Below are 12,233 nucleotides of genomic sequence, written 5' to 3'. Positions count from 1 at the left end.
ACAGGACTCTCAGGCAGGATTTCACAGACACAGCTACAAGCAGCAATGAAAATGGTTGTGAGATCGTGGGAAGATTCGCAAGGATGCGGGATGAGTGACAGCAAACCGATCAGTCAGCTCACGTGGTACTCAGGTAAGGCTGGAAACAACGGGTAGTCGCACTCAGTTTCCCAGCGGAACCCTGGGCAACTCAATTAACCTCTTTCTGCCACATTCTCGTCACGTACGAATTGAGGCCAGCAGCCTACCTGGTGGAGACTGCACAGGGATTTGCTCGTAATGTGAGCAGACAACGTGTGAGGGGTACCTAATAATATTATGTTAACGAGCATACAATCATGGGCTACCTGGGACTCGGGAGGTCACGGCAGTCTTTCTCTATCTGACCACAATTAAGCCCTCCCAGAGGGCCTGGGGTCTAATCTCTTCTAAAAGATGCCTATGTAACAGGGGTCCTGGAACACTTCTCTTTGCCAAGGATGCCCTTCCAAACTGAAAAAACCCCAACTGGCCACGTTAGTGGGCTATGCTTCTTTTGGAAAGGGGGGCCAGTGGTTGCACACTCCTAATAAGAAGATGTAGCTCTTAGAGACTGGCAGTGGCCCGGTGGTTACAAGTGCAGACCCTGGAGTCCCCTGGCTTAGGTTCCACCCAGCCATACTCCATACCGCCAGTGTAATTTGGGGTAACTCATAACCTGGAACTTCCCTAGGCCTTGGTTCCTTCTCCCAGCACACAGCTCACTACCTGTTCCCAAAGTCTGGTGTTAGGATAAAGTGATTAAAAAAAAAGTAATTTCTCATGATGCAATTATTATTTTCCCAGCCAAATAACAGCACTGAAAATAAAATTTTGTTTGCTTAAAATTCTAACTCTCAAAACTGTTGATCACTTTACTTCACTCTTTTGAACTCACTCCAAATTCTGTCTTTTATTTTCACTAATAATGCTCAAAACTATGAGGTGATAATTGTGCACAGACTGGATTTTTTTTCTGTCCTAGTTTCTCCTGGGATTGTGGAACCCATGAGAAAAAAATCACAGTCTCTTGGCAGGGCAAAGTGGGACTTGTCTAGCATCTATACAACTCCCAGGAAAGCTAAGAACCTCACACAGCATCTGCATTTGGAAAGACCAGCATTCACTGAGGTCTGTCCCTTTCCCACTCAGACCTCAGGGCACATGGTCCCCAGCTGGACATGTGGAACCAGAGACCAGTTCTCAGATCCTAACACATCATTAAACATTTCTTTAAAGGGGAGGGGATAATGATAAGAGGGGGAGAAGGAGGAAGGGCAAAAAGAAATAAGGAATACATGTTTTATCTTTCTATTGTTTCCTTCCATTTTCTCTCTGTACTTCCCCATCAAGCAGGGCTATGAGTTATACTTAATGTTTCTTAGGGTGCTGGGAGCTTGCTAAAAAGCAGAAACCTTAAGGAAGCTTTTGCATAGCAATCCTCTGAGTTGATACGTTTCATCTTGGAAGGGAGCTAAGTAAGACTCAGGATGTTGTAAAGGGAGGAAACATTCCCTCCTGCAAAGAAACCCATTAAAACTCGGGTTGTTCTAAAGCAGTAGTTCTCAACTTGTGGGTCATGACCCCTTTGGGGGTCGAACAACCCTTTCACAGGGATGACCTAAGACGATTGGGAAACACTGATATTTACACTGTGATTCATAACAATAGCAAAATCGCAGTTATGAAGTAGCAATGAAAGAGATTTTGTGGTTGAGGGTCAGCACAGCATGAGGAACTGTGTTAACGAGTCACAGCAATAGGAAGGAGCATTGGGAACCACTGTTCTAAAGGGAGGCTCCTTAAGCCTCAGGACGTAAACACTCCGAAGATTCAGGAAGTCCCTGAAATTGACCGAATGTATTAGGCCCCTCCCTCTCCAAACTTCTATAAGCAGTGAGAGCTGCTGAGAGGCACGCTGAGACCACCTGAGCTGCCCGGCAGAGGAGCAGGCCAGCTGAGCTGCATGGACAAAGCAGAGACTAGCAAGCTGCCTAGAAAGGCAGAGTCTCTCCATCTTGTCAAGCTGCCTACGAGTAGTGCAATGAACTCCAGGGCTCCAGTCATTACTCATTTCTGAGACTTTTTGTTTTTTTGAGACAGGGTTTCTCTGTGTAGTTTTGTTGTCTGTCCTGGATCTCGCTCTGTAGAACAGGCTGGCCTGGAACTCAGAGAACCTCCTGGCTCTGCCTCCTGAGTGCTGGGATAAAAGGTGCGCACCACCACTACCCAGCATACACACATACACACACACACACACACATATATACACACACATACATACATATATGTGCACATATATACACACATGTGTGTGTATCACATTTGCATGTGCACACACACATCTGAATACAAGTCAGGACACCTGAAGAATAGTGAAGTTTCTGGGCCCCATATAAACCCCGGAACTCTGCACCTTCCTGGAAGCAAGGGCACACCCCTTATAATGTACCTGAACTCCTGAGCATCTGGACCTATATTTATACCAGTTAAGCAAGGCGACTTCAAAGTTTCCAGGAACTTTGTGTTCCCAGGCTTCTTCTATCCTGGCATATTGCCTTTGTGGAAGACAATTACTAATGTTGTGAATGCAGAGCTCAGAGAGGTCCAGGGTCTGGGTATCTGGAGTCTAAGTCCACACACTTCTGCCTATGCTGTGCAACATCGGAAACATTCACCCTAACTTTCAATCCATGATTTTCATTGAGCATCCATCCACATCTGAAGTTGAAATCACTGTAAGTCAGCAGGAACAAGGTCAAATCTGTAAGCAGCGTGCTTACAGTTACAAAGAAACCCTTAAAGCCGACAAAAGAAGAAAAGACTCCGAGTACTACAGGCAAATGCTAAACACTGTGGTGTTTTGGTCAGAAGGAAGCTCTTTTCCTATTTTTCCTAACACCGGAACATCCTTTACAAGACTTACTACAAGACAATGTCAATGCATTACCATTTTCCGTTGCATAAACCAAACAGTTCCTATATGGACACAGCAGCTTCTTGCAGGATTGGAAAAGATGCCCCTCAGGCCTCTGGAAACCATGCCTTTCATCTTCTGATGCTCTCACTGGTGACCTGGCTTACTGAGTTGGCATTTAGCATGCCATCAACCCTCTATGGATAATATGACAAGGTGACAATGTGAACAGCTTCAAAATCTTGACTACCATTTGGATTTTGCCCTAAGGGGAGAAATCCCTATTTGAGTGCCAATTAGGAAAAACAAAATAAAACAAAACAAAACAAAAAACTACTAGATGAGAGCAGAGTCTTCCTTAGCTGCCTACACAGGTCTCTGAAGGAACTTCTAGCTGGATCTTCTGAGAACAGGACTCAGGGCTCTAGACGATCATCTATGACTCACAGGACATAGGACATCAGTGGTCTCACTCTTTTGCATGCCGGCCTCCTGATTTACCACAGACATCTAGAAGCCTGTTCACCAGAAGTCAGAAATCTCCCTGGCCGGAGTTCCACCTCATAGGATCTTTAGAAAATAAGCCATCTACCCATGATGTTTGTCAACCAAGCTTACCTTCGCATCGTCCAGTGCTCTCCAAGTAAAAGTGGGTTCCACACTGGGGCACACACTCCCCGTAGGGGCCATTTGCCCCCGAGTGCTGCTCCACCCGTAGTCCTGCCTCTGGCTTCTCACACTCCGTACAGTGAGAGGGCGCGGGACCCACACACGTGTGGCAGGAAGCATGGCAGGCTGCAGATCGGAATAACACGCAGAAAGCAACTCAAAGGTCAAGTATGTTTCAATCAATATAAGTCCCTCCCGAGGTCAAAACCACTTAGAAAGCTCAGGAGGTCTGTCCTTGCAGAAGAGGATTTTTCTAGTGTTCCACACAAAGTACAGAGCTGCTGATAATGCTTGTGAGAAGGGGAAGTGAGGATGGGAAAATGAGTCTCATCTCTCAGCAACTAGAAGGGCTGTCAGGCAGGATGACAATAAAACCCAGCAAACTGGACAATATTTGCTTGGCTCTCCAGAGAAGCACATTCACAGAACGACCATTTAACATCATGCCCTCAGTTTTTATTGAAGATTTTTAGAAGCATTTGTACAGAGGCCGTTACTCTGCCTCTTGCAAAAACTGGTCATTGTATGACTGACCATTATGCTCATCCATCAACCTCTATGGAGAGGCCCAGGCAACAGAATCTTCTTGGGATTTACTGGGGGGAAAGCTGACTTTCTAAACAAGGAAGAGGCCTCCTTTGAGCATGAACAAAACTTCTCAGTCTATAATAGGGTTTTGTTTTCCCCGGTGAGTCTTAAAAATCAAAGCCAATACTGTACACAAACCTCCTTGTGCCCAAATATTGATATAATTAACTCGCTGGTTCTTTAAAAGATTCTCTAAATGCTTTCTTTCAAACACTTAATGAAGTTTACTTGTTATAATTTTTCATTCTGCTATTTTCACTTTTCCAAGGTGCAAACAAATATAAATTTTTTAATTAAAGGCTCACCCCCAGTGTTCTATGTTCAAAAGGCTCAAACGCTACCACCCTCCCCAGGAGCCCCAGAGCCTTTTGGCAAACAGCAATTTAAGATTTTCTATTTCACTCAGCCAGAGGCGTTGCTAGTGATTCTCAGTCTGCTCTCAGTATCATTAACGAAAAGTTCTTCAGGGAAAAGCAAATGAAGTCTATAAACATTAGCAATACCAGGAAAGCACAGAGAGGGGAGTGAAAATCAATGTATGCTAAAGGAAATAACATTCCCTATACGGATGGCCAGAAAACTCATGAACTTTTGAATGGCTTGGTGTGTGTGTGTGTGTGTGCGTGTGTGTGTGTGTGTGTGTGTGTGTGTGTGTGTGTGTGTGTATTTCAGATTATCATCCCTTTATAAAACTATTAAGATGAAAAGAAAACATCATACATATGTTATCCCTCCATGTCCTCCAGGGGACTGGATTCTGGCATCTCCACAGGTATCAAAATCTGTAGATGATGTATTTCTTTTATAAATTGGCCTGGCATTAGCACATAGCCTACACCGGTCCACATATATACTTGATCTCAGACTCAGTAAGTGCCTAACACAACATCCGCACACATCATATACATGGAGTGGGTTAAAACTTCGCTTTGGGAAAATTTCTGGAACTTCGTCTTTGTATTTTTGATCAGCAAGTGGTTGAATTTTGGGTTGTGGAATCAAAAGACAACAGAGAGAGAGATGGTACAGGCTCTGATGTGTTCGTAGCCATTTAAGATACATGAGAAGAAAAGTTGTATTGGAAAGCAATACTGGCGGGAAGGCGTGTCAGCCCATGTCCTTGTGGTTGGGCATGAGGAATAACAGTGATACCAACCGCACCTTCGCAGACCCCATGGTTGGGATAGAAACCCTCTCCACAGCTCGGCAGGCAGTGACCTTGATGAAGAGCCCGGGGATGGATGCAGGCTGTACAGTGAGCGGCTGCAGGTCCAGAGCAGCTGGCACATGAGACGTGACACACTGAGGAGGAGAGAGTAGTACAGCAGGCTTCAGGCACGGCAGAGACGATGCCTGGCTGGTCTTCCTCCCGGATGTCAGAACACACCAAAGAGGGAACATGTTGGCAGATGGTCACATTGTCAGAACTGTCCCGCCCTCACCCACACTCACCCTCTACTCACACTCTGCCAGCTTATCAGCTCCCTCTATTTGCATGAAGTGCTTTCTATGCGATGACACTTTTCAGTCCCATGGCAACATTCAGAAGTAGGTATTGGTAATCACACTTTACAGTTAGGGAAACTGAGGTATGTGTGTGTGTGTGGGGGGCGCGTCGCGTTAAAATTTTACCCAAGGCACTGAGGAGATAGCTCAGTTAGTAAAATACGTGCTGTGCAAGCATTAGGTCCAGAGAACCCATACAGGAAGTAGGCATGGTGAGGCTGTGGAAGTGGATGTGAGCAGATCCCTAGTGCACGCTCTTCATCTCCGTCTTTCTGTCTCTCTGTCTCTGTCTCTGTTTCTCTCTGTCTCTCTGTCTCCCTCTCTCTCTCTTAACCCAAGATCACAAAGCTCATTCAGAGCAAGCAGGGATGTTGTTTGTGGGGACCTAAGCCTCCCTGTCAGAACAATAAGAAAAGTGGCCTGGGATTCCTCTTAGCCAAGCCTAGTCCAGTCCAGGTAAGAGGGTGGGCTAGATGGTGACTGAACATACTTCTAGCTTTGGTATTCTACGCTTCTAAGAATTACATTATTGCAGGAAAGAGTCTTACCAGTATGTATGACCATGTTAGGGATCCCTCTCGCCACCCCCTGCTTGTGTTAACTTGATCCTAAGAGCATGGCCCAGGCTGAGCCTTCAGAGCTGCCCAGGACAACAGTGAGACACAGGCAAAATTTTCTGAAGGGTAGTGGTCAGGAGCCAGACAGGGGGAGCCGGGGGATGGGCTGAGAACCTTGGGGCGGAGGAAAAGTGATGAGCTTTGGTGCATAAAGAGGTTGGCAGACAAAGGGAGTTTGATAAGGAGATGCAGGTGGCGGGGCTCAAACAGCCTGCTCTAAAAGATGTTGAGGCAGAAGTAAGAACCGCCTCAGATTAAGTTTCAGAGAAGGGGGACAACCAAGTTATGTGGGGCAGAACACATCCTCAGATGCCTATAAGGAAAAGATCAAAGTCAAGCCTGTACAAACTGAAGTCAATAGAGTCTCAAATGGCAATGATTCATGAGCTTATCAATCCGAAAGAACCATTATACAAATTGCACATAAAAATAAACTTTTAGTGGAGGCAGACTTCAGCTTTACTGGCTATCAAACTTGGTTTTCTTTTTTTATTTAATTTTTGTCATGCCCTGTCACTGCGGATATGAGTTTATAAATGCCAGGGGAGGAATGATTTTGTCATCACTGACACAGGTTAGCACTGGTTTACAAGTACATGAGGGCTGCATCTAAAAGATCTTCTTGACATTTCAAACAGAGCAAATGATCTCTGGGGATGACTGATAGGCATAAGGCTTTCATGTACTTACCCCATCCTATGGAATCCGCTCATATCTCCCATTCCCACACTCCCCTCTCCTGTACTAGACACGGGCGTAGTTTCTATTATGAAAAAGCTATCCCTTTGAAGTAACCTGTTCCTCGAATACACCAATTACCAAAGAGAAATAGTGTGCTGCCAAATACACACTAAATACTTCTGATGGTGGTGGTGATGATGATGGTGGTGGTAATGTCCCATCTCATACCTTTGCATCTTCCAGTGGTATCAGCATAGTATCCATCAGGGCACTCAGAAATGCATTTCCCGTCATGCAACACTGTCTTCTCAGTACAGGTAAGACATCTGGGACTACTGGGGCCACAACTCTTACAGGATTGGTCACAAGCTAATGGGAAGGAAAAAGCCACCAGAGGGGGGTGACAGTGAGCAACACAGCAGGGATCTCTCTCTTCACAGCGTCCCAAATTGGCAGCAGTATCTCCCAGTCTCATTCCCTGGCTGCTCAGAAGAGTTCTGTGCCCTTGATGCCAAACTGTAAAGGGCTCTATGCTTTCCTTTCTGAGGCGGAAGGATAATGGAAGAATTATTCACTGAACAAAATGCAATAAATACTCTGAGGCACACCCACCAGTGTATCCAGTTCAATACAGGATTTAAAACCGAAATGGCTTCAGAAGTAGGGCTGACAGATCAGCAAATGAAAATACCAACTTCCAGTTAAATTTAAGTTGATAATGAATAGCAAGTAGATTTTGTGTAACTAAGAACCAAATAGCCTCAATTTTCCCTACTTAAAGCAATACTTCAGCAATAATTCAGAATTCCACTGAGAACATACTGGGTAAAAACACACTGAAATTGTTGAATTCTTTACAGTCTTCCAAAATCTACACATGCACTTACTCATTCATCTACCCTCAAAACACCAACACAGGGTTGCGTGGGGGTGTTGTAGTAGGTGGTAGAGACAGAAAAATTAAATTAACTTGGGCTCTAGTTAAAATGGCATATTAATATAATTTAAGGAAAGCAAACACAAATATCAAACACACCATTCAAAAACTCTGTGAGATAGGAGCAGGGAGAAGTCCAGAAAGGACCTTAAGAAGAAGTTACCGGTCAATCAATTTTAACTTAGAAATTAAGTCAGATCAGGTAAGGCTGACAGAAACACCCACTAAGCTGAAAGAGCAAGTCAGGGCCCAAGACATGGAACAAGGTGCTGTCCAGGAAGCAGAGGTCCATGACGTAAGAGCCGTGGGCAGGCCTAGATAGAGAGACTCTGTAGGCACACCAATGTTTAGCTCTTATCCTCCGGAAGCCATGGCTACTTGAGAGTTACCTGGAATTCAAATTCAACTGAGCAGGATAACACAGAACAGGGGAAGGATCTGTGGACAGGGTTGGCTTGTTAAAGTCAACAAACAAACAAACAAACCAAAAATAATAGAAGTGACCAAAAAGAAATGGTCCAATGGCAGAAGACAAAAAGGGAACATGGTGGCTGAGAAACTACCAGAGGCGGAAGGCTCAAGGACTGTTGTTAACAGAGAGGATGAACAAGGTCTGAAAAGGTTCCACGACACTCGGAAATGGGGCTCTAGGTGACCTGTACCACACATTCCAATGAGCTCCAGGGACAGGAATTGAGGGCTATGATGATAAGGTCTGTTAAAGGCTGGTGGCTGTGAACGGAAGAGACAGAGAGAACAATAATGAAAAGGGGCAGAGGCTGGAAGTGTAGACCCAGAAAGAGTTCTTTAAACAGAAGTTTGAATGATTGATAAAAGAACATCTAGATACAAAGAGGGGGTGCACACTCAAAAGTGTGGGTACATAGCCTGGCTGGGAAAGGGGCTCAGAGCCTGGGTGTGTAGAGCAGAGGGAGGAGGTCAAGGAACCACTGTTTTGAAGGGCTCCCCAGCATGGGCTCACTGCCTGGAGACAAACACAGCTCTTCTTCAGACTAAGGAGAAGATCTTAAGCTTTGACCATAGATTCTATCTGCTGTGGTGGAGGACTGCCCATCTGCCTAGACCCAAGTGAGCAAGGTAAATCAAGAATGGTCCAAGGCAATGGTCCCAATATCAAAGACTAAGAAAATCACCCTCAACCAAATAAAACAAACCAGAGTCTGAAAAGTCTCCTTCACTCCCAATCACCATAAAACTCATAAAGTCCCTAATTCTAGAACAATTATCACAACAGAATCATATTTTCTAGAAGCTAAATAAAATTTCCCAGAAAGGAAGACCTGAAGAAATTTGGTAAAATTAAGAGTTGACTAGTAATGATAACATTATATATCAAACATTTTAAGGCAGCTCGAAAGGAATCCTTAAAGGATAACATAAATTTAAATACAATCATTTGCAAGATGTCTTTTCATTCCAAATTAAGTCTGAAACTTCAGCACAATAGCAGTACAAATTCTAGTTGAATTTTCTTAATAATCTGATATATGTAGTCTAGTGCCTAAGGTAACTTTGAAGAGGAGTTGGGAGGGGCTCCCCATTGAGCTTTATGATAAACTACCAGGCAATAGAAATCAATGTGCAAAAAAATGTGATGCTGACAGAAGGGCAGAGACATAGAGTGTAGACTAGCTGATGCGGATCTTTAATATACAACAGATATCCAAAGAAAGGGTGAGACTAGTCATGCTGGGAAAACCGGACAGCAAAACTGAGAAAAAAACAAATTGTATGCCTTCACAAGCCACATACATAAATAAGATCTCAAGGGGCCAGCAACTTAAATTTACATGGCTAAATTCATGGAAGAAAATGCAGAGCAATTAATTTGTGGATAATAGTGGCATAGCTTCTTAACAATTCAACAACAAAGCTTTTAAGCAGAGAATGATGATAAAACTGAATCAAATGTTTCTGTTACAATGTACATTACACATGTGTGAAACTGTCCAAGAGCAAATTAAATCAATAAAAAAAGAAACTGCTCAATGAAGGACATCATATTCAAAGATAAAAGAAAAGAGAATGGGAAATAGGTGCTTATTTAAAACGAGAGGGCTAAGAAACAGCAGAATAGCAATACTTGCCTAGCATGCTCAAGCCCTAGATTCAATCCTTAACACCAATAATAATTTTTTTAAAAAGGCAAAAGAACAGTGAAAAAATTAACATATAAGGAACTACATAAAAGGCAGAAAAACCCATAGAAAATGGGTAAAAAAAAAATTAAAAAAAAAAACAGATTTATATAGAGGAAAGTCAATGCCAAACAGTAAAGATGCTCATACACATTAGTATTCAGAAATAAATAAAGCCCTTTATGCCTAGTAATCAGGAAAACTCAGAAGGTTGGTGGTGCCCAGTGATGGGCGCCATATGGAGATGACAGAACCTCCAACCTTGGGAATGGAGCTCCAACCTTGGGAATGGAGAACACACAGCTATTTGGGAAAGCAGGCTGACACTAGTTTATCAAATAAAGCCCAAGTAGAATCAATAAACCAACAAGGCTGCTTCTGGCAGGAATCCCAGGAACATTCCAGATAAGCTCATCAAGGGGCAGGGCTGTGGCTGTTAGCCAATGTTCTCTGGTGACAGCAGAAGGGTGGAGAGAGCAGAAGAGACCAGGCACTGGGAGACAAGAAGAATGGATGGTGAGGGTGGACAAGGGAGGACCCTGCAGCCACAAGATGTGAAGGGCCAGTAGATCCTGAAAAGATAGCACTGAGTTAGAAATCAGGGCACAGCAAAACCCCTGAGCATGCTATTGTGTGACACAGTTAAATATGTATGCACTCAAAGCAGAACACCCTGATTAGAAAGGCCCCCTGAACAAAAACAACTTTAAAAAGAAGTTTTAGGGAGAGGATAGATGGGTCAGGAGTTAAGAGCATTTGCTACTCTTCCAGAGGACCTGGATTGGGTTCTCATGGATCCAGTGCCCTTTCTGACCTCCATGAACACCAGGCATAGAGGTAACACACAGACATAGAGGCAGGCAAAAAGTTAACTTAAAATCTAGGAATTCAAATAGTTATCTGGCTGAGGGAAGAAAAAGGGAGAAAGAGAGAGAGAAAGAGAGGGAGATGGGGTGGCATCAGAAGCCTGTGAACCTGACCTATTACATTAGTTATATTACCTAGGGTTATACCAGCCCTTCGTAAGACCCTAAGTACTTGAAAGAGTATGAAGGTTCCCCGTGAAGTGTCCCACTCCTTATATTTAATATAGTCCAAGACACAGGCCACAGACTGGCATGGCAATAGTAAGTTCCTTCAGGTGGTATGGTGATAATGTATCTGTGTCCCCCCAATAAAATTTATCTGAAGATCAATGGATAAAGGTCAGCCACTATTAGTAAAAACAGAAGTCATGAAATGTTAGCACACACCCTTAATCCCTCTGGATCTCTGTGTGTTCAAGGCCACACTAAGGAACAGAGCCAAGCGTGGTGACAAACACCTTTAATCCCAGTACCAACCACAGAGACCTGGAGGTCTGTACAGGCAGGCAGTGACAAGGAAGTGAGGTAGCTGGGCTAAGATAGCCAATGAGAGGACAGAACAGCAAGGCAATAAAGGCCTGGGTAAGACAGGAAGTAGCTCATACTTTGGAAGCTGTGGCGTGGTGAGGTTTGGTTAGCCGGTGGCTGTTCCGGTTCCTCTGATCTCTGCCAGATTTTCACCCCTATTTCTGGCTCCGTGGTTTGTTTTTTTTATTTTTATTTTTTTATTTAATAAGACTGCTTAGAAATTCAACTACAAGGTGGAACACGACACCATTTACAACTGGATGCTCCACAACCCCTGACTTTGTGATATCTACAGACCCAAGCCAGCAGGCCAGCTAGTTATCAATAATTAAACCAACACCAGCCCGTCTGTATCTTGAATATCACTAATCTGAATTGGAAATAAGTCACCGCTATCAGCATCTGAAGTCTTAATTAACACTCAGACACCAGTCGGTGGTTTGGTTCTAGGTTGTTTTGGAAAACAGGACCATTCCTAAAGTCAGGTGACATGAACTTTAAGGCTCTAACACTGCTGTGAAAGTGTGAGCCGCAGTTGTCTTTACCCAGGGGCCCCAAGGTCAGTGCCAATACCATCCCTCATCTACTACAAACCATGTGGTGTGGGCAGAAATTACTGATCACTGTAGGACTGAGTCAGCCATGGGCTATCTTTCTGCCTAGAAGCCTTCAGACAGTCTTCAAAATTCATGCAGATGTAATACTCCCTTCCCAGCCAAGTGCTCAGGGCTTATTTTATTTTAACTT

General features: G+C 43.9%; 1 protein-coding gene across 1 annotated transcript in view; it reads right to left on the bottom strand.

The window, feature by feature from the left end:
- Positions 1-12,233, bottom strand: part of Fras1 (Fraser extracellular matrix complex subunit 1) — a 337,326-nt gene that overhangs the window by 191,936 nt on the left and 133,157 nt on the right. Inside the window, exons 15-17 of the mRNA XM_037208856.1 lie at positions 7,225-7,365; positions 5,354-5,494; positions 3,554-3,730 (exon numbers count right to left, since the gene is read on the bottom strand). Coding sequence (XP_037064751.1) covers positions 3,554-3,730; positions 5,354-5,494; positions 7,225-7,365 — 459 coding nt within the window. The remainder of the gene's footprint in view (positions 1-3,553; positions 3,731-5,353; positions 5,495-7,224; positions 7,366-12,233) is intronic.

The sequence above is a fragment of the Peromyscus leucopus genome, chromosome 10 (genome assembly GCF_004664715.2).
Source record: "Peromyscus leucopus breed LL Stock chromosome 10, UCI_PerLeu_2.1, whole genome shotgun sequence".
In the NCBI taxonomy this organism is placed as follows: Eukaryota; Metazoa; Chordata; class Mammalia; order Rodentia; family Cricetidae; genus Peromyscus; species Peromyscus leucopus.
This window is presented reverse-complemented; position numbering and strand designations above follow the sequence as displayed.